The sequence below is a fragment of the Canis lupus genome, chromosome 27, assembly GCF_048164855.1.
Source record: "Canis lupus baileyi chromosome 27, mCanLup2.hap1, whole genome shotgun sequence".
Lineage (NCBI taxonomy): Eukaryota > Metazoa > Chordata > Mammalia > Carnivora > Canidae > Canis > Canis lupus.
Window position 1 is genome coordinate 29,804,682 of NC_132864.1, and position 23,945 is coordinate 29,828,626.

At 35.4% G+C, this 23,945-nt stretch overlaps 1 protein-coding gene across 6 annotated transcripts in view; it reads left to right on the forward strand.

Annotated features, from left to right (window-relative positions):
* HORMAD2 (HORMA domain containing 2) overlaps window positions 1–23,945 on the forward strand; it is an 88,824-nt gene that overhangs the window by 16,201 nt on the left and 48,678 nt on the right. For 5 of the 6 annotated variants that reach the window (XR_012019448.1, XM_072803199.1, XM_072803202.1 and 2 more), the window contains 7 exons: window positions 1,501–1,564; window positions 2,414–2,450; window positions 6,599–6,619; window positions 7,580–7,606; window positions 13,245–13,312; window positions 16,527–16,678; window positions 16,886–17,139. Coding sequence is in view for 5 of the 6 variants with exons in the window: in XM_072803199.1 (XP_072659300.1) it covers window positions 1,501–1,564; window positions 2,414–2,450; window positions 6,599–6,619; window positions 7,580–7,606; window positions 13,245–13,312; window positions 16,527–16,678; window positions 16,886–17,139 (623 nt within the window). In the remaining variant the exon portion in view is untranslated. The remainder of the gene's footprint in view (window positions 1–1,500; window positions 1,565–2,413; window positions 2,451–6,598; window positions 6,620–7,579; window positions 7,607–13,244; window positions 13,313–16,526; window positions 16,679–16,885; window positions 17,140–23,945) is intronic. The other variant, XM_072803200.1, reaches the window with a different exon arrangement.

Below are 23,945 nucleotides of genomic sequence, written 5' to 3' on the forward strand. Positions count from 1 at the left end.
TCCAAAAGCATGATGTTTTCAGTCATGACAACTTCATTTGTATCATGTCTTCTTTTGGTCTATAGAATATAAATCTGTAATAGTGAATATGTTTATAGGTAGCACTTGGTTGCATTTCTCCTTGTTTGGAACAGAATTGGAAAAAGTGGAAAAAGATATGTTTGGGGTAACTAATTAAGGGCTTATTATGTGCCCATCACTACCCTAGGCATGGTGAGGGGGGCGGATGTTAAAAAAAATTCAACTAAGTATATTTGAAGATCTAATTGGTTTTATTCGATGATTCATAAATAGTGCAGCAACCAATCTAGCAAAAAGAAAGGAGCTCTGAGGAGCATTACAAATTGATAGACAGAAACAGAGTGGGACAAGGAAGTCATTAGTAAAAAGAAGAGAAAGGTTTATTTCAGGCAAGGTCACCTTCCTTGGGTGGGGGGGAGGGGTGGGGGCCTACCATGCTGATTACCTCACTAGTATTGATCAGAAAATACCAGATTGACTGGTTAAAGATTACATTCCTGCAATTAAGTCTTGATTTGCTCCTTGTGGGGAACAAGTGACTCAATTTTAGGCCGGCCCTTCCTTCTTTCCTTCTTTCCTTCTTTCCTTCTTTCCTCCTTTCCTCCTTTCCTTCTTTCCTTCCTTCCTTCCTCCCTCCCTCCCTTCCTTCCTTCCTTCCTTCCTTCCTTCCTTCCTTCCTTCCTTCCTTCCTTCCTTCCTTCCAATAGAGGTAATACTATTACTTATAGCTTTATTTTTTGTGATAGTTTTAGTAGAAGTTATAGGTCTCCCTCTCAGTGTTTGGTCTTAAAGTAACATATATCATAAAAATGCTCAGTACTCCTATGTCACTCTCCTTTTGGTGATCTCTAAATATTATACCAACATGTGGTAATTTTCATGTACCTCAACAGAGGTAGAGGAACATCAGTTTTAGGATAGGAAAACAATATGAAAAGGTGAAGTGATATGCAAAGTCATATGTGAATCAGTGATAGATTTTGGACTGATCTAAGCCAAAACTCTTTAAATATGATTTTCCTGTTCTCTCACTATAGTAAGGTAGTTGAATTTCAGTTGGAAATTAATATTTGAGAATAATCCATGGGAAAAATCTTATCTTTATTTTCATTTAGAGGGGAGAGAAATATGAGAGAACTAATTTGAGATTAAGGTACATGTTTTAAATTGGTTAATGGAGATGGTCTCAATAGTCCCTTATGACTACTTGGAATTTAACAGAAGCAGAGAAGTGACAACAAGTCAGTTGTGTTGCATTGTAGAAGGGGAGACTGCTAGACTATGATCAAAATTAGACTAAGCTAGTTTTCAACATAGGATTTATTTTTAAAGTAGGTATTTAGAGATTCAAAATGTTTTTATAAGTTATAAAATTAAGATATATAAATAAAGTAAAGGAAATACCCTTGTTTAGCATGGACAATTTTAGTACAGTAATCATTTAGTAGAGGAAAATAGCCTATGTTTCTATTTTTGTAGACCTCAGTTTAAAAATCCTTCGAGAAGATAAAAAATGTCCTGGGTCACTGCATATTATCAAATGGTAAGTAACTGAAATTCCACAAAAGTTGAACAACATTATTTTTGTCATGGCTGAAATTACCCATAAGACTTTATTTGAGGGATCCCTGGGTGGCTCAGCAGTTAAACGCCTGCCTTCGTCCCGGGGGGGGCATGATTCTGGAGTCCTGGGATTGAGTCCCATGTCGGGCTCCCTGCAGGGAGCCTGCTTCTCCCTCTACCTGTGTCTCTCTGCCTCTCTCTCTCTCTCTCTGTGTCTCTCATGAGTAAATAAATAAAATCTTAAAAAAAAAAAAAAGACTATTTGGTAAGATCATTTCCTTAAAACCCTTCCTTTCTTATTTTCTTTCCTTCCTTCCTTCTTTCCTTCTTTCCTTCCTTCCTTCTTTCCTTTCTTCCTTCTTTTTTTCACAATTTCCTGGAAATTTAAAACAATTATTCAATCTAATTTTAAGATACTGACTTAGTTTTGTTTTTGAAGAAAATGAACTTGTATAAAGAAAAATAATTGTATTCTTGAAACAAATATAGCACTGTATGTCACCTTCAATAACAAAAATTAAAAAAAAGAAAAATATCAATCAAAATTTGATTACTCCTCATATGCATGTCAGTATCCTAAACATTATGGCAGACAAAAAGGAATGTAAGATGGGGTTCTCTACCTTAAAATTGTTTACCTATTACCTATAAAGATCTAACAACATATTAAATGACACTGGGAGATTTCAAAAAAGCTCAAATGGGAAAGGTAAAATGATTACCTACTTAATGTACTTAAAAACAAAAATTATAAATCAGTTCTGTACTTGGAATTTTTTTGGCTTTTACATCTGGCCCAAATTGACATCAAACATTTATTTCTTGACAGGATCCAAGGTTGTTTTGATGCTTTGGAAAAGAAATACGTAAGAATGTTTTTAAATTTACACCATAATTAAAGACTTACCTTTTATACCTTAAAAAAAAGTTTAGCTTTTATTTTGTTGTTGTGTATTAACAGCGCACTAGTGCCTACATTTGCATTTATGAAAGTTTCTTTTTATGTCTTTGCTGTCTTGTTGATGTCTTGGTTTCATCGATTAGAAAGGAAACCTTCATTTTTCTCTTTTACATACTCATATCTTTTTGACCACAGAATTTCCTCTGAAGTCACTGGAAAAGATCCAGAGGATGTGGGACAGGGGAGACAAGAATCTGGCATTTAGCACATTGAACATGTTCAAAATAGTTGTGATTCAGTTCACAGATATGAAAGGAAAAAACGGACTTGAATAATTAGTATTTATTCTATTTTAATTATTTTATTAACTATGTTTGGTTCATGTATATAACCTGTTCCCTCCAATAGCTAGTATTGTACCTTGGATTTTTAAAAATGCAGCTTGAATTTTAAGTGCATTAGATCTTTCTTGCTGCCCAAGACAGCTATGAAGGGTGTAAAAATTAGAGGCTCTAGTCCTAATTGAAGAGACAAAATGTATATAAATGAACCTTCTACCACTGTTTCCCCTCTTCCTTCCCATCCAAATCTTCTTTTAAATTCTTCTCAATTTGGGGCAGCCCTGGTGGCACAGTGGTTTGGCACTGCCTGCAGCCTGGGTTGTGATCCTGGAGACCCCGGATTGAGTCCCACGTTGGGCTCCCTGCATGGAGCCTGCTTCTCCCTCTGCCTGTGTCTCTGCCTCTCTGTGTGTCTATGAATAAATAAATAAAATCTTTAAAAATAAATAAATTCTTCTCAATTCATATTCCCTTAAGAAATTTTGAGGTGAATAAGCCTTATCTTGGATTATTTAGTTGCACTCATACATTTCCTTTTACAATAAACAGTTCTTTTTTATAATTCATTCAACACTGACCTGGGAAACTGAGAGATACAAAATTAAAACAGATACGGGTTGTGCACACAAGGATCTAGACCATGGCAGAAGATAAATGATATTCATATGCATGGCTGATAAACACTGGCCCGGCTGTGCCTGTTATTAAATTATTGAAATACTTTATATCAGGTGATAAATAGCTGTTTTGCGAGGACCCTTAGTGACCTCCACCGTTGTCTCCCCCTCACCTCACCATTGTCTCATTTGGGATCTCCCTAGACCTATCCATAATCTAGCAACCAAAGGGTTAGCATCTGGCCCAGAGGAGCTTCCAGGAACCCAGCAACCAAAGCTAAGTTGGCATCCTTTCTGATTGGCCAGTACCTGTGCCATATTGGACTGTTAAATACTGATTTTTTTTTCTACATCAGTTTGATATTTTTACATTAAAAATGTTTACATTTTTTATGTAAAAATATCAGATATTTTGACTATAGCTCTATCACAAATATAAATACCCGTAATACTCATTAGAAATATATACATGCTAAAGAAAAGATACTGATTGTGTGCAATACAAGTGTGGAAAAGGAGAGGTTGTATTTAGCAAGGAACATGAGGGAAATCTTTGGGAGAAAATGGCTTTTGAACTTTGAAGGCCCTTAGTATTTGGACAGGTTTAAATGGAGAAAGTCATCACCAGCATACAAACGCTACTCATTCATTCTCCTTCATCCATTCATTTAGCAACATTTATTGAGCATCCATCATTGAGAGGCAGTGCAAAACAGTTAAGAGCACAAGTTTTGGAATCAGTCTAAAGGGAATCCCAGTTCTGGATTTAACACCTGTGTAATCTTGGGCAAGTACTTACCTCTTGGTACCTTCGTTGCTTTATATACAAAGTGGGGATAATAATAGAACTTACCTCTTAGGGTTTTTTGAAAATTAAATGAACTAATCTAAAGCACTGATTTTCAAATGTTAGTTTGCATTGGAATCCCCTGGAGGACTTGTTAAAACACACATTGTCAGGCCCCACCCCAAAATCTCTGATGTGAGACTTTTGCATTTCAGATAAATTTCAGGTGATATTGAGACTGCTGGTCTAGGGACCATACTTTGAGAACCACTGATATAAAATGTTTAGAACGATGTCTAGCATATAACAAACACTATGTAAATGTTAACTCTTTTCCCCTTTCCTCCCTGTCTCCCTTCCTCCCTTCTTCCCTCCCTTTGTCTCTACTTTTGTTCTTTCCCTCCTTTCTCCTCTCCTTCCTTCATTCTCTTCCTTCCTCTCTTCCTTTTTTATCTATTTAATCTGTAACAGACATTGTACCTAAATACTGGGTGAGATAAAAATAAGGGAAAGGTGTGATCCCTCCACTCAAGGAGTGTCATTTCTTAAATAATTACAATGTTACAGGTGCAAAAATAGCAATGTGATGTAAAAAAGATTATCTACCTAGTTTGATGGATTTATTTTACTGAAATGACTACTTGTATGACTGAATTAATTAAATTTACTGTGTTGGGAGATTAAATGACAACACCTTAGATGGATGACTTAGACTCTTAGTGGTATTTATATTTGTTTTCAGTTGTTAGTCTCTTGATTTCCTGCTAGGAAACAATAAATGTGTTAAAAATACTTTGAGTAAAGTCAAATTGGAGTATCTAAAATGTTCTTCAGTAGAAGATGATGATTATTTCTAGTGAAATTTTGGGAGATTTTACCCTCTTTCCTTTGTAATTCATATTATGCTCAAATTCTTTAAACATGCATGCATTTTTAGATAGTTATAAAGAAGATACTATATTGTACAAAGCCTCCTAATCTGTCTCTTACTCCCATTTTTAGTCCCCTACCATTCCAACTCACTATCCACACTACATTCTTTCAGAAATCTAATAATATCAATCTGTTGCCTGAAAATATTCCAAGGCTTCTAAAATAAAGTTGAGAGTCCTTCACAGAGAACCTGTATGATCTAGTTTCTACCTGCCTTTCTAAATGTCATCACGCTCACCATTGCTAGCCATTTTAAAGCCACACAAAGATCTAGGACATGCCAAGTGCTTTTTCCCTTTATATGGGTTGTTGCTTTTGCCTGCAAAATTGTCTTCCCTATCCATACCATTTAGATGGCTAGCTCCAATTTATCCTTCAAGTCTCACCCTAAATATCCTTCAGGTCTCAGCCTACTTTCTTAGAGAGGTCTTCCTGGAACACACACCTCTACCCCAGCTTAGATTGTCATTTTGTTTCATGTTCTCAAGTGTCCTGTGCTACTTTGTCATAGCAATTAACACAATTGTAATTATGTACCTATCTGTTTGCTTTTTTTGTTTAATGTTTTCTCTCCTGTTGGTCTTCATGCTCCCTGAGATTGGGGGCCATGTCTATTTTTGAATGAATGAACTATTAGTCATATAATATAAATTAGAGTTTTACTGTGTAGTCTTAAAATCAATTGTATGCAGTAACGAAAATAGCCACACAGTGTCACTAAAGTTTTAGTCCTTTGGGTGAGAAAGGTGAATAATTTGATAGAAATTATGGATTGGGACCTTTAAAAAAATTTATTTATACATTTAGTTTTAAATTTTTAACTAGGTTTAATGACCAACATGGAGCTTGAACTCATGACCTTGAGATTAAGACTCATATGCTCTAACAACTGAGCCAGCCAGGCACCTCTGGTCCAGAAATTTTCTAATTTGTATTCCAGTTTTAAAATTTTTATCAGAGGCTAGATTATATCTCTATATATTGGATTACTCTTTCAAGCAGAGAGAATCTGTTTGTATTAATATGTATGTAGGTAGGGCAAGGGTTTCGTAGACTTATCAGACTTTAAAATTTTTGTTTTTATAGAATAGTTTTAAAAGACACAATTTTTTGGAGATACTGGTGGCATATTTAATGTTTAGTAATAATGAATTATTTTGTATATCTTTTGCCTCCCAAACTAAAATATAACTTATAGAAAGTACATATATATGTATGTATGCATGTATGTATTTTTTTGCATTGCTCCTCTCCAGCAGAACTCTGTGTATGTAAATTTATACTCAAATGAATGAGTGAATTAGTATCCCTTTTTCAGATCTTCTACCCAAATCTTTGGAACCTCTCTGAAATCATATTTTAATTAGCCTTTATTTGAAATAACAGTAATATCAGTGGAAGTATATAATAACAGTGGTTTTCTTTTCTCTTGAAGCTACACATGGCAGTACTTACAGTAAGTACACATTTAAAGACCAAACCAATGTCTCTATTGTCTTTTGGCAGGTAAAACATTAAAATAGTACTATCCCCACTTCTCCCTAAATTTATCTGTCCTATGACATTTTAGAATAAAAAATATATAATTTATCAGAAGTTTTTTTTTAATAATAAATTTATTTTTTATTGGTGTTCAATTTGCCAACATATGGAATAACACCCAGTGCTCATCCCGTCAAGTGCCCACCTCAGTGCCTGTCACCCATTCACCCCCACTCCCCGCCCTCCTCCCCTTCCACCACCCCTAGTTCGTTTCCCAGAGTTAAGAGTCCTTACGTTCTGTCTCCCTTTCTGATATTTCCTACCCATTTCTTCTCCCTTCCCATCTATTCCCTTTCACTATTATTTATATTCCCCAAATGAATGAGAACGTATAATGTTTGTCCTTCTCCTATTGACTTATTTCACTCAGCATAATACCCTCCAGTTCCATCCACGTTGAAGCAAATGGTGGGTATTTGTCATTTCTAATGGCTGAGTAATATCAGAAGTTTTAATGAAAGATCACAAATTATGTATTTCTTAGGTATATTACAATACATGGGAAAGTATATAAGGATATACTGTTTGCTTCATATATTGGCTATCAGGATTTCATTTTTTAAAAATTACTTTACAGCCTCGGGGTTTTTTTGTTTTTGTGGTTGTATAGACTTTTTTGAAGTCTTGTGTGCTTCTCAGTATAACATGGTATATATAGTTAAGAATAGAAAGAAAATGAGAAGATAACATGGAGAGTATTAAATATTTGATTTATTTAAACATTTTTAAACCATAACAAATTGTCTTGAAATATGTATATCTCAGTCCTCAATTAATAGAGCACAAATTGAACTCTTCACATAGAAAATATATTCTGTGAGGAGTAATCTAGTAAGTTTCAGAAATTGAATGTTATTTATTTCTCCTTAAACAGCTTTACACAAATCCCAAGGAACCTGAGGTAAGAATACATTGAGAGGGGATTTTATTTTAAATGTGTTTACCTGAATTGAGCCTACTGATTATGTTACTAGATTACTATATGAGCAAAGTAACTCATCATGAACTCTGTCAGTGTGTTTTGTTATAAACCATCAATTCTTTATTATGAAATTTTAAAAACTACTTAGGGATGTTGAAAAAACTTTTAAAAGAACATAGAGGAGCCTATTCCCTAACATGTTAAAATTAAAAATTTCTGTGTGTATAAAACCACATTTTATTATTTATTTTAACTGATTTTGAATCCTTTCTGTTTGTGGCCTTTTGGAAAATATGGCATAATTCTAAACTTTTCTCTTTTTTGCCAAATAAATTCTTTCCTATTTGACCTTTTTATAGAGTTTCAGATCTTTACTCCTTCTTTCTCTCTTAATTTCTTCCCTGTTGAATCCTACTCATCTTCTAGGCCAACTTATGTCCAAATCTCCCATGAAAGCCTCTTGGCCTATACTGTTCACACTAATTTCTTCCTTCTCTAAATTCCTTTTCCAACAGGATCCCACAATATAACACTCTCAGTTGATTTATGTAGATTAACTCATGTCTTCAACCAGATTTTGAATTCTTGAGGGCAAGTGTCTTGTCTTGTTTTCTATCTCCCTGAGCGAATATCATAGTCCTGGACATATACTAGTTATTTGTACTACTTTGAATGGCAGCTGTGGTAATGGCACAGATATGGAGGGAAAAGCTCTTTGTTCTTTCTTTTCATTCTATTCTCTTTATTTTCTTCCTAGCTTTCTTTCCTTTTTCTTTTTCCTTTTTCTTTGCTTTCAATTATCCTTCTTAAGCCTATGACTTTAGCCTAACTGGTGGTATTCAAGACAAATTAAGCATTTTTAGCCCTTACTATCCTTTCTTGGGTAGATTATAAATAACTGTTTGAGCAGGGTAGAGGAAAACTGGTACATGCAGGTGGGTAAAAATTCCTCAATGCTTGACTACTCCTTTTTATCTTTGTGTCTTGTTTAGTTTCAAAATGCTTTTTTTTTTTTTTTTTACCCTGAAGGTTTGAGGGGAAGTTCCCCAAATTAAAACTTTCTGATAAATCATTAATAAATCCATCACTTTATTAATGCAATGAATTATTTTGTTTTCTTTCTTATGCATATAAAACTCCTAATCTGAGACTGATGCTTTTGAGGTAGTGAAATGCTGAGCAAATTGGGCTTAACTACAGAAAACTCTTGGGTGGAAGGTGTGTGTGTGAGGGGGTGCTGTTAAATGAGCTTTGATGCAGGCAAAGTAATAAAGTTAGAAAACAAAAGCTTATATTATGAAGTGTTGAGCTATCATTTATAACCCAGAAAAAATATTTTGAATGCTTACAGATTGTTCCATATAGCAGTGATCCATAACTTCTATGTGTTCATGGCACACTTTTTTTTTTTTTTTATGATAGGCACACAGTGAGAGAGAGAGAGAGGCAGAGACACAGGCAGAGGGAGAAGCAGGCTCCATGCACCGGGAGCCTGACGTGGGATTCGATCCTGGGTCTCCAGGATCGCGCCCTGGGCCAAAGGCAGGCGCCAAACCGCTGCGCCACCCAGGGATCCCGCATGGCACACTTGATTGCTAGAAATTTTAGTGGCATGTTTGAAAATATTAAAAGATCAAAAGAACACCAAACCAAGTCAGTGATAAGTACAATATAATTATGGAATAGCAATGTTCATAATGCCTAAAAGTATCCTTAGGACTGCACTATTTTATAGTTGATATGTAGCATCAAGTCACTAGTAACAACCACTTACCTCTCTAATCTCATTCTTTTATATAATTACAAAACAACTTTCTCATGTAAACACAGTCTTTCTTTGTCGTTTATCTGATATTGTGCTATGTTTCTTGACTCATATCTTTAGAAGTATATCCTTCCCTAAACAAAACTGAACAATAGCAATATTATTAATATATACCTGAAGCAGAAATATATTTTACGTATAGATTAAAACTTGTAGCAATCTTGTGAAGATTCTTTAACTGTACAATAGTTGCACACCTCCATCTTAAATCAAGTAAGTGTGCTTACCCATTTCAGGGACCAATAGAGTTTTGGGCATTGCACAAAGCTGTGGTATTTCCATACTAGAAGTTTTGTTTTAGTTGCTCCACTTCATGACAGAGATGAACTGACAAAAGTAACTGAAGTAGTAAAGAGGGGTAGTGTAGCTTTCCTACAGATACACACTATAACATGTGTGGAGGGTATTAATAAATTGTGTAAACCAAAATGTAAATATGTTAAGGAAAGGTTTGTAGGATGAAATCCTAATTGAGTGTGAACTCTTTCCCCGCTGAATATTTATTTATTCAGCAAATATTAATTGGTTTCCCTCTATCTGCCTAGCACTGCTCAAGCTGTAAAAACACAGGAGTTAATGGGATAGACAAGGTCCCGGCTCTCTGGAAGCTTACATTCTTATATCCTCAAGGGAGGATAAACAATAAACAAAAATGGTATTAGATAGTCCTCCTGCTATGAAGAAAATAAAAGAAAGGTAGTGTGCTGGAGAGTGCCGAGGCAGGGAAGGGGGAGGAGGGATTAGTGGGCAGCCTATGGAAGGCCTTCAGAGCTAAGCCTGAAGGGCTAGAGGAGTCGGTTTATGCAGGTCTGTGAGAGACAATGACATATGACTAGCAGAATAGCACAATAGTTAACATTGTAGGTGCTAAGATCAAATCCCAGCTCTAACATTTACTAGCTTCATGTATAATTATGATAAGGATACCTACTTAAGAGTATTGACTACATAAGAATGAATAGATGGGGATCCCTGGGTGGCGCAGCGGTTTAGCGCCTGCCTTTGGCCCAGGGCGCGATCCTCCAGACTCAGGATCGAATCCCACGTCGGGCTCCCGGTGCATGGAGCCTGCTTCTCCCTCTGCCTATGTCTCTGCCTCTCTCTCTCTCTCTCTCTCTGTGTGACTATCATAAATAAATAAAAATTAAAAAAAAAAAAAAAAAAGAATGAATAGATGTAGAGCATTTAGGAAGTGCCCAAATATTATCATCATCAACTGGAGATAGCATGTTCCAGAGTATAGCTGTGCAAAGGCCCTAAGCTAGCAAGGCATCTTGTATGTTCATAGACAGAAAGGGTGCCCTGAGCCTGGAGCTTAGTGGGTAGCAGGGAAAGAAGCAGAAGTGTAAGATCTCATGAGCTAAGGTAATTTTTGGATTTTATTCTAAGGGCAATGGGAACTGTTGGGATGTTTTAAGCGAAGGAGTGACATAGTCTGATTTGTATTTTCAAAAACACTTTTTAGCTATAGAGCAGAGAATGAATTACTGGAGGAATAGTTTGTAAGCAAGGAGATCAGATGAAAAGAGATAGTGGTAGTTTGGAAGGGTGATAATAATGGATGGACTTGGGATATGCTTTGGAGATGGGCCTGGATGGTCTTGCCAATGGATTGGAATGTAGAGGGAGGAGGAAAGGCTATATATATTTTGCTATTGCTTTGGTATCTGTGAATATATTCAGTATGAGTAACAGAAACCGTCGTTGAGTGGTTTAAAGGCCCCTCTTTATTAGGCAACACATTAATCTGAAAAGCAGAAAATGTTTTATGCAATGTTAAGAAGAGATGAATGTCTGCTGTAAATATCTTCTGTCATAATTGGAGTTAGATTGAAGTTATAACGGATTAGCATTTTGTGTAAAACAATTACAAACCTAACTCTCTTATGAATTGCTTCAGGGACCAAATAATGTGTTAATAAAATTATCAGCTACTAAAGGATCTACTTTTGTTGTATTAAAAAAAAAAAAAAAAAAAAAAGCTCAGAGCACCGAGAAGCTAGATTTTGTTGTGAAAAATGGGCAGAAAAAAAAAAAAAAGAAACATGGGCAGGCAGGAAGAATAGGCATCATTTGTTTGGCAGGGCAATTACACCCAGCATGAGCGAAGGAGAGGTTAAGTGTGTATCTTGCCTGTCCGGCAATTACACCCAGCATGAGCGAAGGAGAGGTTAAGTGTGTATCTTGCCTGTTCGGGACGAACCTGTTGCGGTAGGCACCTCTAGCATCACATACTTCCCATACTCTACTCACAAAGCAGCTTTCTAAATTTTGTTTGATTTTCCAAGTAGATTGTTTTGCTAGAAAAATATTTTTTTTAATTAAGTCCACTATGAATCAGTTGTCTTAGAGTTTAAGCAGCACAAGCCAGTTTACCCAGGATCTGATTACCTGTGATTAAGTTGTTTGCTAAGGTTTTAAGATCAGCAGAGCTGGGGGAACAAGTCTTAGAGTAGAGAAAAGTAACAGAAACACTAAAACTTTCTGATCAATCTAACCTCCTCATTCCCACAGTGTCAAAGACCAAATATTGAAACAGATGAATAAAGGGCATTTTTTGTGTTTGGACTTAAACTTATACCTTTTACCTGTCTTTCAGACCTTCTCCAGATCTTTGGACAAACTATACAATATATCTGGGCCAAACATTTGCTCCAACTACAAGACAATCATTTTATTTGATATAGAGTATGTCTCTCATGAAGATATGTGTCCCTCTTTATTTCTAGCTTTCTTAACAGGAGAGCAAATAGCAGTGATCTCAAAGTTTTAAGGGCAGGATCAAAAAAATGAGACCTGATGTCATAGATCCTGGTTCCTTTTTGAATTTTTCTAGTTTTCTTGTTGCCATTCTGGTCTTCCCTGAATTACTGGAGCAGCCGCTTAATTGCTCTCATGGTTTCTACTTCTTCTTCTGCAGTATTAAAATAGCCAGGGTGATCTTAAAAACATGCAAATTACTCCCATGCTTAAAACACTTCAGCATATTTCTAGTTTACTTAGATTAAAATCCAAATCCCTTATCATGGCCATTAAAGCTCCACATCCTCATCTCCCACACTGTCTTACTTGCTTACTCATTGCCAGCCACTTGGCTTCCTCTTTGACCCTGAAGGAGGCTTATTTTCCTATCTTAGAACTTTGTGTTGCTGTTACCTCTGCCCAGGATACTCCATCCTCCTCCAGATCTGCACATGACCCCTTTTGTCACTGAGGCTTAGCTTAAGCATTATCCCTTCAGGGAGGCCTCCTTGGCCCTTCCAAACCAAATCAGCATTCTCCCTTCTTTTCTCTATCACAGCTTGTGTTTCATATTGTTCACAGCACTTACTACTATCTGAAGTTATTTTATTATTTGTTGACTGTTTCTCTCCCCTGGCTATATATTCCAAATAACAGGGATCTTTTTTGTCATGTTCACCACTTTGACTCCAGTGCCCAACACAAAGCAGACATTTGATAAACATCTGTTACATGAATGGTTTCTCAACTGGTTTCACTGTCACTTACCTATGCCTGGTCAGATACTTGACTCTGCATCTTAGTTTCTCTAGCTATGATACAGTAACAACAGAATTTGTCTTCTAACTCCTATTTGGCATGGAGGAGAAAAATTAAGTTATCTTTATATCTGGAAATATTACTCCTGAATAGTGTTGTGCTGTGAATCCAAAAGGTATGTAGGTAGTATAGTAGGTATACAATAAAAATATTCTTCACCTATTACCAGATAAGGTTCTGGATTTCTTTTTTGTAAGTAATTTCTTTCTCTGTTCCCTTTGATATTTCTAGAAGGTGACTGAGATATACCAGTTCAAATTCAAATACACAAAAGAAGGAGCCACAATGGATTTTGACAGGTAGAATCTAATTGTTTAATGAACATGAGAAATAGGACTGAGGTAAACATAAGCTTCTTGAAGCCATAGACAGATCTTATATTTCCTTTGTAACTTCCCCACACTAATCCTACAAAAACTCTATTAATAATAATAATAGCAATAATTTTTTAAATTTCTGAAATCCATGGATGAAGTTGGTGAGAGTAGAGTCTTCCTTTGCTTCTTTTCCTCTTTTCCTCATAGGTGATGTTAGTGGGGTCTAAAGGTAGTTAAGCTTAGTGGTTAAGAGTTCCAATTCCTAAGGCAGAGAGATCTATCTTGGAATACTCTATTATTTGTCTAATTTTGGACAGATTACTTGACCTCCCTAAATATTAGTATTCTCATCTGCACAGTGGAATTAATGATATTTACATCATATAGTTGCTGTGGCTGTTAAATTACAATACATATACAAAGCTTTGTCCATGCCTGGCGTATATTAAAAAGCCAGTAAATGGTACTTGGTGGTAATGGTGGTGATGGTAGTGGTCCTTGGAGGCTATGGTGGTTGGTGGGTATCACTGCAGTAGAAACTATATTAATGAGGCTGTCTTCATGGTGTTGATTGAAGAACTCCTAAGATTCTATGTAGACACTAACCTGAAGTTTCTCTATTGCTATGCCAAGATATTAATCTCTGCCCTCAGTATAGCCAGACGGGGTCTAGAGTAGATGAAAATCCTGAACTGTTTTGCCTATAAATGCATTCTCATCTATTATCCCAGTATGTCATACAAATGTGATTTTCTATATGTGTCCCTGTATGGAAAAGATTGGAAAGCACTACATTTTCTTAACAAGTTTAAAATGCCAAGTTTTAGGTGTACTAACAGGTTAAAGAGCAAAGACAAGGTATTTGCTTAAAAAGGTCCCCAGTACAGGTAGAGATGTCTTATTGAAGAGCAACATTTATTCCCATCCTAGTAACTTTTGAATTCAGATAGATGTAAGTTTTGCTGACGAGAGGGAATAGAAGTAGAGGGGATGGATGGTGGTGAAGAGTCCTGGGTAGTAGAGGCTCCGAGTCGAAAGAATGAGTGCCCATGAAAGGAACAAATCTGAAGAGAAATGTGACCTAATTCTCAGTTTTCTGCTATTAGCTCTGTTGTATCATTTACTGCAAGTTTGAGGATTTCTCTTTGAGATTCACTTCCTTAATCATCCTCTCATTTGTAAAACTTACAGACAGCACTAAGATGTGCAGAGGAAGTAAGTTCTAGGAATGAGAATTAAAATATTAATCATCATAAACTAGCATTTATATAGCATTGTATAGATTGTACAGCACTTTCCATAGATATTCTCCCATATTAAACAGTTGCCTTTTACTCTCCAAAATTTAAATATAAGTACTACCGGCAATCAGATTAATCTCTTTTGTTATGAAGGCACATATGCCAAGTGGAGAGCAGTAAAACAGAAATAGCTAAATCTTTCAGCTACTGAGGAGGAGAGAAGGTAATACATATTACCAATTTCCTAGAAACCAAAGATAGACATTTATTTAAATGATCAGTCATACAAAATTACCATATCATTTCTTCCATAGTGAAGATAATTTCCCTTTTAAAATAGTGCAAGGGAGTCTTGCGTATGATTTTACATGGATATGATTTTATGAATCTGATATATACTGAGAGATCCCATAAGCTAAAATGCTATAGTCCTTCACTCTAGTTACCTATTTCAAATTGGTTAACTCTTAGTAGACAAGACTTTGTTGTTCAAAATAAAAAAAGGAGCAAATATATTCACCTAATAATGCCTATTTTATGAATTCACATTTCTTCCAGTAGCTCAGTTACTTAAGATTATTTTTCACTATTGAGTGCCTTCTACGTGAAAGGCATTGTACAAATATATTGCACTGATAGTCCTTCCTAGAAGCAACTCAGATATAAGACCAATTTGGGAATAAAATTTTGGAGAAAAATAAAAAATATTTAGAGTTAGAAGGTAATTTGGTTCGACTTGTATATTCATTCATTAATCCCATAAGTATTTATTGAGTGTTTACTGTAGCTAGCACCAAAAAGTACTGTGGACATGAAATATAGAACCATGTGTAATCTAGAGGGGCCATATAAACCATTATAAACAGGAATAATGTATAGGAATTATCAGGGAAAACTTCCTTGAAGAGGTGAGGATGAATTCAAGAGTCAGGAAAAGAAGTGGGAAAAGCACAATACAAGCAAACAAAATGAACTCATATACAAATACCTGTGGATGAGAAGAACTGGGTAGTATATGCAGATGAGGTTAGAGGTGAGGGCGTGACTGGCCAGGAAGGGCATTGTATGCATACCATTATTTAATTTGATTGAAAGGTAATTGGTATAAAAGAAGAATTCTTTTTTAAGGATTTGTTTATTCATGAGAGACAGAGAGAGAGAGAGAGAGGCAGGCAGAGACACAGGCAGAGGGAGAAGCAAGCTCCATGCAGGGAGCCTGATGTGGGACTTGACCCAGGACTAAAAGAATTTAAAGCGAGAGAGTAACAGAACAGATTTTCCTATGACGGAGGTATATTACTGCAACAGTGGCGTAGAGAATGTTATTGCAGTGTGGACAAGAAGAAAAGTAAGAATAGATAGCCATTGTTGCAATCCCAGTAAGAGGAAGGGATATCTTTGACAGATAACTAGACAGTAGAAAGGCCCAGAGCTGATGACTGATTTTCAAATAGAAAATCTGGGAAGATATAGAAGTGTGTATAAGCTTATCTCACAAATGAGGTAACTGACCTAGAGTATTTAAACGACACAGGTCATTCAGTTAGTTAGCAGAGGACCCAAAATTAGATGTCAAGTCTCCTAATTCCAAATCCATTGTTCCCACTATTATGGCATGTGGTTATTTGTAACTTAAATTTCTAAAAATTCAGGTCATATTTAAAATGACTTAAGGGAGGATGAGCACTGTGTTATGCTGTATGTTGGCAAATTGAACTCCAATAAAAAAATACAAAAAATTAAAATGACTTAAGGGAACTTGCTATTTAAGAAATCCATTGTATATACATTGCAAAAAGTATAATCACTGATCTCATTTACATTCTAAAAATGGCCTCCAGTGTTGTGATATTTATATTTATTTGATCATATGGTAAAAAGTTTTGTTCTTTTTGAAATAGATTTTCAATATTACATATGATTGAAAAGTATGCTGTTTTTCTATGTGGTTATAGCAGTAGTGCAAGCTTTGAAAGTGGGACAAACAGTGAAGATATTAAGAAAGCCAGTATTCTACTGATCCGTAAATTATATATACTGATGCAGAACCTTGGACCCCTTCCTAATGATGTTATACTTACTATGAAACTCCACTACTATAATGCAGGTAGGTGGAGACCTCTAATTAAATTCCTTAAGTAAAAAAAAAAAAAAAAAAAAAAAAAAAATTCCTTAAGTATCAAAATAATATTTTATGTAGAGAAATTTTGTAAGCATCTGAAAGAGATATTTGTTGCTACACATGAAAGACTAATTTGATTTCTTCTATTGAAACTCACAATTTTCTTGGTTTTCTGCCCTTTCCATTTTGCAGTGACTCCACATGATTACCAACCCCCTGGTTTTAAAGAAGGGGTAAACTCACACCTCCTGCTGTTCGAGGGGGAGCCTGTTAACCTGCAAGTGGGATTGGTCTCCACTGGTTTTCATAGCATGAAAGTAAAAGTCACAACTGAGGTCACCAGAGTGTCTGATTTGGAGAACAATCTCTTTCAGGAGAACAGCACTACTGAGATTGCTCATCAGGGTCTAGACTTCGATGAGGAAGAAGAGGAATGCAACAATCACGTAAGGCAAAGCTGTAGCGAATCTCCATTGATTGCTTCAGTTAAGCTAACATTTTGAATTCCTATACAGGTTATATCACAGTGACAATCCAGTTATATCCAGTGCCAGGTATAAAAAACTAAAACAAAACTAGCCTCTGCCCTCAGGTAGTCTTTATTGTAAAAAAAAGTACTGTCTTCAATAAGGGAATATACTTTGTCAGTTGAAATTGTCCAATAACTAGTAGAGAAAAAAAGACTTTCCAATATACTTCTTTTATGAATTTAGAAAATTTGGGATTTTCTTTTTCTCATTTATAGATAACATTTTGAAGATTTAAAAGATATTCTAGGTGTTTATTCTTACTCACTGGAAGTATAAGTAAGTTCTTGATTACTGGGATAATTGAGTGAGGGGAGGTTGGGGGAGAAAAAAAGTTATGGATAAACTTAAGTCAGAGTGAAAACAAAATGATAGTCAGTTGTTTTTATGAGGAAAGAGAAACAAGCTCCAGGGAAAGCCAGAGGGCTGGGGGGTTTGGAGCCACTGGGGGCAAATGGCTAGGGCCCTGAGCCCTTTACTTTCCTACTTCCTTCAGTAGAGACTTGGAGTTGAGTACTTACCAGGGCCTCCTGTGCCCTAGTAAATCCTACCCTGTCATCTGTATAACAAAGTTTACTGTATGTCAACATTGTATTAAAAGGGTTCTGAGTTAGACATAAAAATTTTTCAGACTGCTTAATGGGAAGTGATGCTATAAAATCTTTTTTTTTTTTTTAATTTTTTTTTTAATTTTTATTTATGATAGTCACAGAGAGAGAGAGAGAGACACAGGCAGAGGGAGAAGCAGGCTCCATGCACCGGGAGCCTGACGTGGGATTCGATCCCGGGTCTCCAGGATCGCGCCCTGGGCCAAAGGCAGGCGCCAAACCACTGCGCCACCCAGGGATCCCGATGCTATAAAATCTTAACAGGAGCTATTTTCAAATTAGGATGCTAATTTATTTGCTTGAGATCATTTGAGTCCTACTTAAAGAGATGACTATAGTAAATAACTTCTGAAGATTCTTTCTGGGTCTTTAAATCTGTGTTATATTTAATATATTGAAGAGAAGTCTTAATATAAATAATATAACCAAACAGGATTTTTTTTTTCCTTCTTCACAATGTATTTTCACAATGTCACACATGCTGATGGCTTTAGAATTTGATGCAACTTTCTTCTGATTCTGTTCTAGGAAGCTATAGCTAACATAGGCTGGTTTAAAAAAATTAAAGGTTAAGAAAAGAATGGGCCTGTTTCAACTGGATTTTTATCTTTTTAAAATTAAGATTTTTATCTTTTTAAAATTCTTTTACCAATGGAAATGATGGGGCACCTGGGTACTCAATGGTTGAGCATTTGCCTTTGGCTGAGGGCGTGATCCCAGGATCTGGGATCGAGTCCCACATCGGGCTCCCTACAGGGAGCCTGCTTCTCCCTCTGCCTGTGTCTCTACCTCTCTCTCTCTCTATCTCTCATGAATAAATAAATAAATCTTTAAAAAAAGGAAATGAAAGTGGACAACTTGAGAATGAATAATTCATTTGATAGATTAAATAAGGACCCTGGCATCATGACCTGAGCCAAAAGCAGATGCTTAACTGACTGAGCCACTCAGGTGCTCCTTATTTTTTATTTCATAGATTTAGAATCATGGAGTATGAACCATTTGTTCACTCAACATTACGTTGTGAGATTTATCCGTATTCTTGCATGTTGTTGTAGTCCACTTTCACTATTCATTCCTCTAGCGTTGATGGGCATTTGGATAATTTTCTAGTTTTGACTATTATGAATAGTACTGCTCTGAACATTCTGCACATCTCTTTCAATGAATTCTGTACACATTTCTGGTGGGAATAGAACTGCTAAGGGTAGATTTGCTGGGACAAGGATATGTGTACATTTAGTTTTAATAGGTATTACAAAACAATTTCAAGCTCTGGAGAAAGCCAGAGGGCTGGGGGGTTTGGAGCCACTGGAGCTATATTATACTCCCATTAGCAATGTATGAGAGTTATAGTTGCTCTACATCCTTACCAAACCTTGGCATTTTCTATCTTTTTAATTTTAGATATTCCAATGAATGTGTAATTTTATGTCACTATGGTTTTAATTTGCAGTTACCTAATGACTAATGAAGATGAGCATCTTTTCCTATGTTTATTGGCCATATTGGATATACTTTTTTTTCAAAATTTTATTTATTTATTCATGAGAGACACACAGAGAGAGGCAGAGACATAGGCAGAGGGAGAAGCAGGCTTCCTCTGGGGAACCCGATGCGAGACTCAATCCTAGGACCCCAGGATCATGACTTGAGCTGAAGGTGGATGCTCAACCACTGAGCCACCCAGGTGTCCACATTATGTTGGCGTTGTAACCATAATTTTATCAAACAGCTTGACCAGGAATGTTTTCAACTTCTTTGTTCTCACTTCTCAACCCTTTGGTTACCATTTCCATCTGTTTTGCCTTTGAAGTATTTCTTAAGTTTGGCCTTACTGCCATTGCACTGATTTGGTCTGTCATCGTTGTTTCTTTGTGAATGACAACTTAGTCTCTTTACGGAGTCTCCTTGATACCATCATTGCCTCTTTAATCTGTCCTCTGGAGTACCAGAGAATGAGAGTACTAAAACTATGATAACCATTTTCAAATATTTCAAATTCATTTATTTTATGTAATTTCAAAGGACAGAGGGAAAGGTAGGGAATGAAAATCATAGGGAGTAGTTAGAGGAGGTTGATTTTGGCTCAATAGAAGGAAGAACTTTCTCTTAAAAAATTTGAAAGCAGTATTATGACGACATTAAAATAATTTAAAAAGCAATGCAAATCTTCCAACTTTCCTACCATCCTATTGACAATGTTTTCATTTTGATATGTTCTATCACCTCCAGTCTTTTTCTACAGATATACATATTTGTATATGGCTTTAATCATGGTCTATATATATTTATTTATATACATATATGTACATTTGTTTTACTTTTATACTTAACATTAATGTTAACTTTATAAATATGTTCCTCCTTAATCTTCACATTTTTAATTTTAGTGATCTTTTGCTTTATTTAGTTTTTTGTTTTACTCTGCTCTTTCCCTACTTTTAAACATTTGTGCTCTCTCTGTCTAAAATAAGTAAGTAAGTAATAAATAAATTAAAACCCATTTAGGCTAATTCCTTATTTTGCTATTAAGATAAATACTTTTGTGTGCATGACAGAATTGTTGTTTTCTAAGGACATAATATCAGGAGTGAATTGTACAGAGCCTAAAAATTTCTATAGCCCTTGAGTGAGTATTACTGAATTATTTTCCAGAAGCTTGCTAGCTTCTCTACCTCCTCAGGATGGATTTTCTGACAATGACAACTGTTTAATAAATCTGGCTGTCTTGAGAAAAGTGAATTCCTTGTCACTAGCTGTGTTTAAGTACAGATATATACTGTGTTCAAGATAGAGTATAGATGATTGTCTCCAGGATGTTGCAAGAGAAAATCATGATTTAGGGGAAAATTTGGAATAGTTTGACCTCTGAGATCCCTTCCATGCTGAGATTCTCTGGGATATTTTTAAAATTCCTATAAAGAATAATGCCTTGCTAAGCACTGTGAGAAAAACAAAGACATACAAAATATAGTTCCTGCATTTGGGAACTCTGGCTGAAGAGACAGTACTTATATAATATAATGAGAAATAATAGTGGAGAGTATACGAATGATAGAAATAATATTAACTAACAACAGAGCATTGTTCTCAGGGTTTCACATGTATTATCACTTTTAATCTTCCCAGCTATTTTATGAAGTAGATTCTATTATTATCCTGATTTTATAAATAAGGAACACAGACTTAGAGGAATTAGCCCAAGGCTACATACACAGTGAATAAGTACCAGGGCCAGAATTCAGATTAAGGCGATTGGATTCCAAAGCCTGTGTTACTATAATACAGAAATAAGGATAGATTGGCACTATGTGGGAAGGTTTCATTGAATTGGTGATTTTATGGATGAATTCTATTTCGACTGGCAGAGATTAAGGCAGAGGATGTTCCAAGCAAGTTGGAAAGTACAGTATAGTACAGAACTTCTGCCTCAAAAAAAAAACAAAAAAAACAAAAAAAACTTCTGTCTCTATGACTTGTAATTCCAATACTGAATTTTCCATACCTTTCCTTATATTCTGTGTCTTTGTTACAATCTCTACACTTGACAATCTCTAACTCAAAGTTAAAAAAAAACTTTTCTAAATAAAATTTTCTATTAAAATAGAAAGTCTACAAAATCTTGATCAAACAGCTTATACTGCTTTTTTACCAGTGATCTGTAGGAAAGAAACAATTTAACATATCATATTACTGTGAGACTATTATAAGATTAAAAAAATATTTTAATCCAATTTTCTTTTTCAGGTTATTCCTTATCTCAGTCATAGAAAGAGAAGTATAAAAACATTTCACCCATAGTTAAAATTATTCAGTGTTTGTACTATTCATTTTTTGGTATGATCCTTAAGATCCAAGAAATGATGTAAAAGTGAGATCATAATTTGAAAATAAGTTCAAAAACAATAAAAGCACACAGATTTGAAATTTGAAAATTTCAAATTTCTGCAACACCTTCAGGACAGGTCTTCATTCCTAATAGGGATGGTTTGGGCTTAAGACTTAACTAGTAAGGCCACACAAACACAATGGCACCTCATAGTCTGGGAAGTTGGGCCTGTTGTCTGTTGTGTTCATTGGACAGATAGCAATAGACCTATATGCCAGAGACCCCTGGACAGGCTGCTTTAAAGAAGCCACTATATAGTGACAATCAATACATATTCTGGAATTGGATGCGAAATCTTATTTAAATTTGATGCTAAGTTGAAATACTAAGGGAAAAGTACTTCTTTCTAATAATTAACTCAAGCTCCTTAAAAGACTGGTAATTATTGACATATACAGACAACTATAAGAATGAAGGACTGATGTTGCCCATATCTACTTTAGAAATTGATGGTTCCAGCTTATTAAACCATTATAGCTGTTTTGGAATTCAATTTTTTATCAGGTTTTTAGATAGGGGTTCATATGCCATAATTTTCTAATTTTCTGAACTCCTTAAGAGTCTGTACCTCTATGTTAGAAAAAGTTGCTAGATACTCTACACATCTTTTCTAGTGCTTCCTTTGTACCTAGTAATCTTGATCCAGCATGGTATGTTTTTTTATCTGTGGCACATTTATTTAACTGATACATGAATAATTCACACAAAATGATGTTTTTTGAGGATAAGCTAAAGGCAGGATTTTTTTAAATGTAACAGCCATAAGTATTTCTCTTTTTCTCTTAAAGATCTATTCATTCATTTAAGAGAGAGAGCATGCACACAAGCAGGGGGAGGGACATAAGGAGAGGGAGAGAATCCTCAAGCAGACTTCCTGCTGAGTGTGGAGCCTGACTCAGGGCTCTATCCCAGGACCCTGAGACCATGACCTGAGCTATAACCAAGAGTCTGATGCTTAACCGACCATGCCACCTAGGCACCCCCAGCCAACCAGTATTTCTTAAAAACCAATTCAATAGTTTATCATTTTGTCTAGGTACATGAACATTTTTGGATGCATTTTTCTTCCCTGTATTAAACCCGTTTTTCACCCTTTTGTGCTAACACATTTGATTAGTGCAAATGATTTGTTTTTGAGAAATTATAATGTAAATACATTCTAAGGAACCAAAGTATGTAGTCCCATTTAAGTGTGGACTAGAAAGATTTTCTGAATTCCTTAGAATTGCTTTGTATTCCAGCTAATGGATTGAAACAAGAGCCTTTTCATTTAGAACCTATTTTCTCCTACTAAACTCTGAACTGAAGTTTTGCATTTTTGAAGTATAGTCTGATGATTTTCATAGCATCACATCTCATGAAACATATATGCTTTGTATTATACAATGTAGTGTTGGCAAGGATATCTTAGATTCTTGGAAGTGGAGTTGATTATTGAAAACGTTGAAAAGGCCACATTTTCTACAGAAAATATTCAGACTTAAAAACCACACATTATTCTCTATCATGGAGCTATAGTCCTTTCCACAAGTTTCTTTTTGTCAAATAGGAAAATTTTTTCAATTAATTTTTGTTTTGCTTTATAGAATGTAATTGCTATCCTCTGTTAACCATGCAAAGAAATTCAAAGTTGGTTGAATTTCCCACAGTCTTTTAGGTCGTTTCTTTTTTTATATGAATCATTCTATAACATCTTAGAGAGATATTTCTAGTGGGAAAAGCCACACTGGTGATCTGTGTATGTTTCACTTATATAAAGATATAGAGTGTATTGATATTTATTATAGCAGAAGAAAAGTTGAGCATAGTGAATAACCTTAGGTAGGAACATTCTGGATGTACTATTATTAAGTCTTAGCATTAAAATAAATAAGTTTTGTTTAAAAAAAAAACAAGAGTAAGACTGAGAATGTTCTGTTTGCTTAAAAGGATACTTGTAATAGTCTGAAAGAATACAATGTTATCATTATACTACAACTATTAAACTAAAACTAATATTAGGTTTTATTTAAATTAGAATTTCTTTTCTCTTCCCGTAAGTGGCCTCAGGTGATCACTGAAAATGGTTTGTTGTTCACTTGACCCAGAAAACCCTACAAAATCATGCAAATCAAGAGGTTCAAATCCTTGTGTTCACTTTAAGAACACAAGTGAAACTGCCCAGGCCATCAAGGGTATGCATATTCAAAAAGCCACTAAGTATCTGAAAGATGTCACTTTACAGA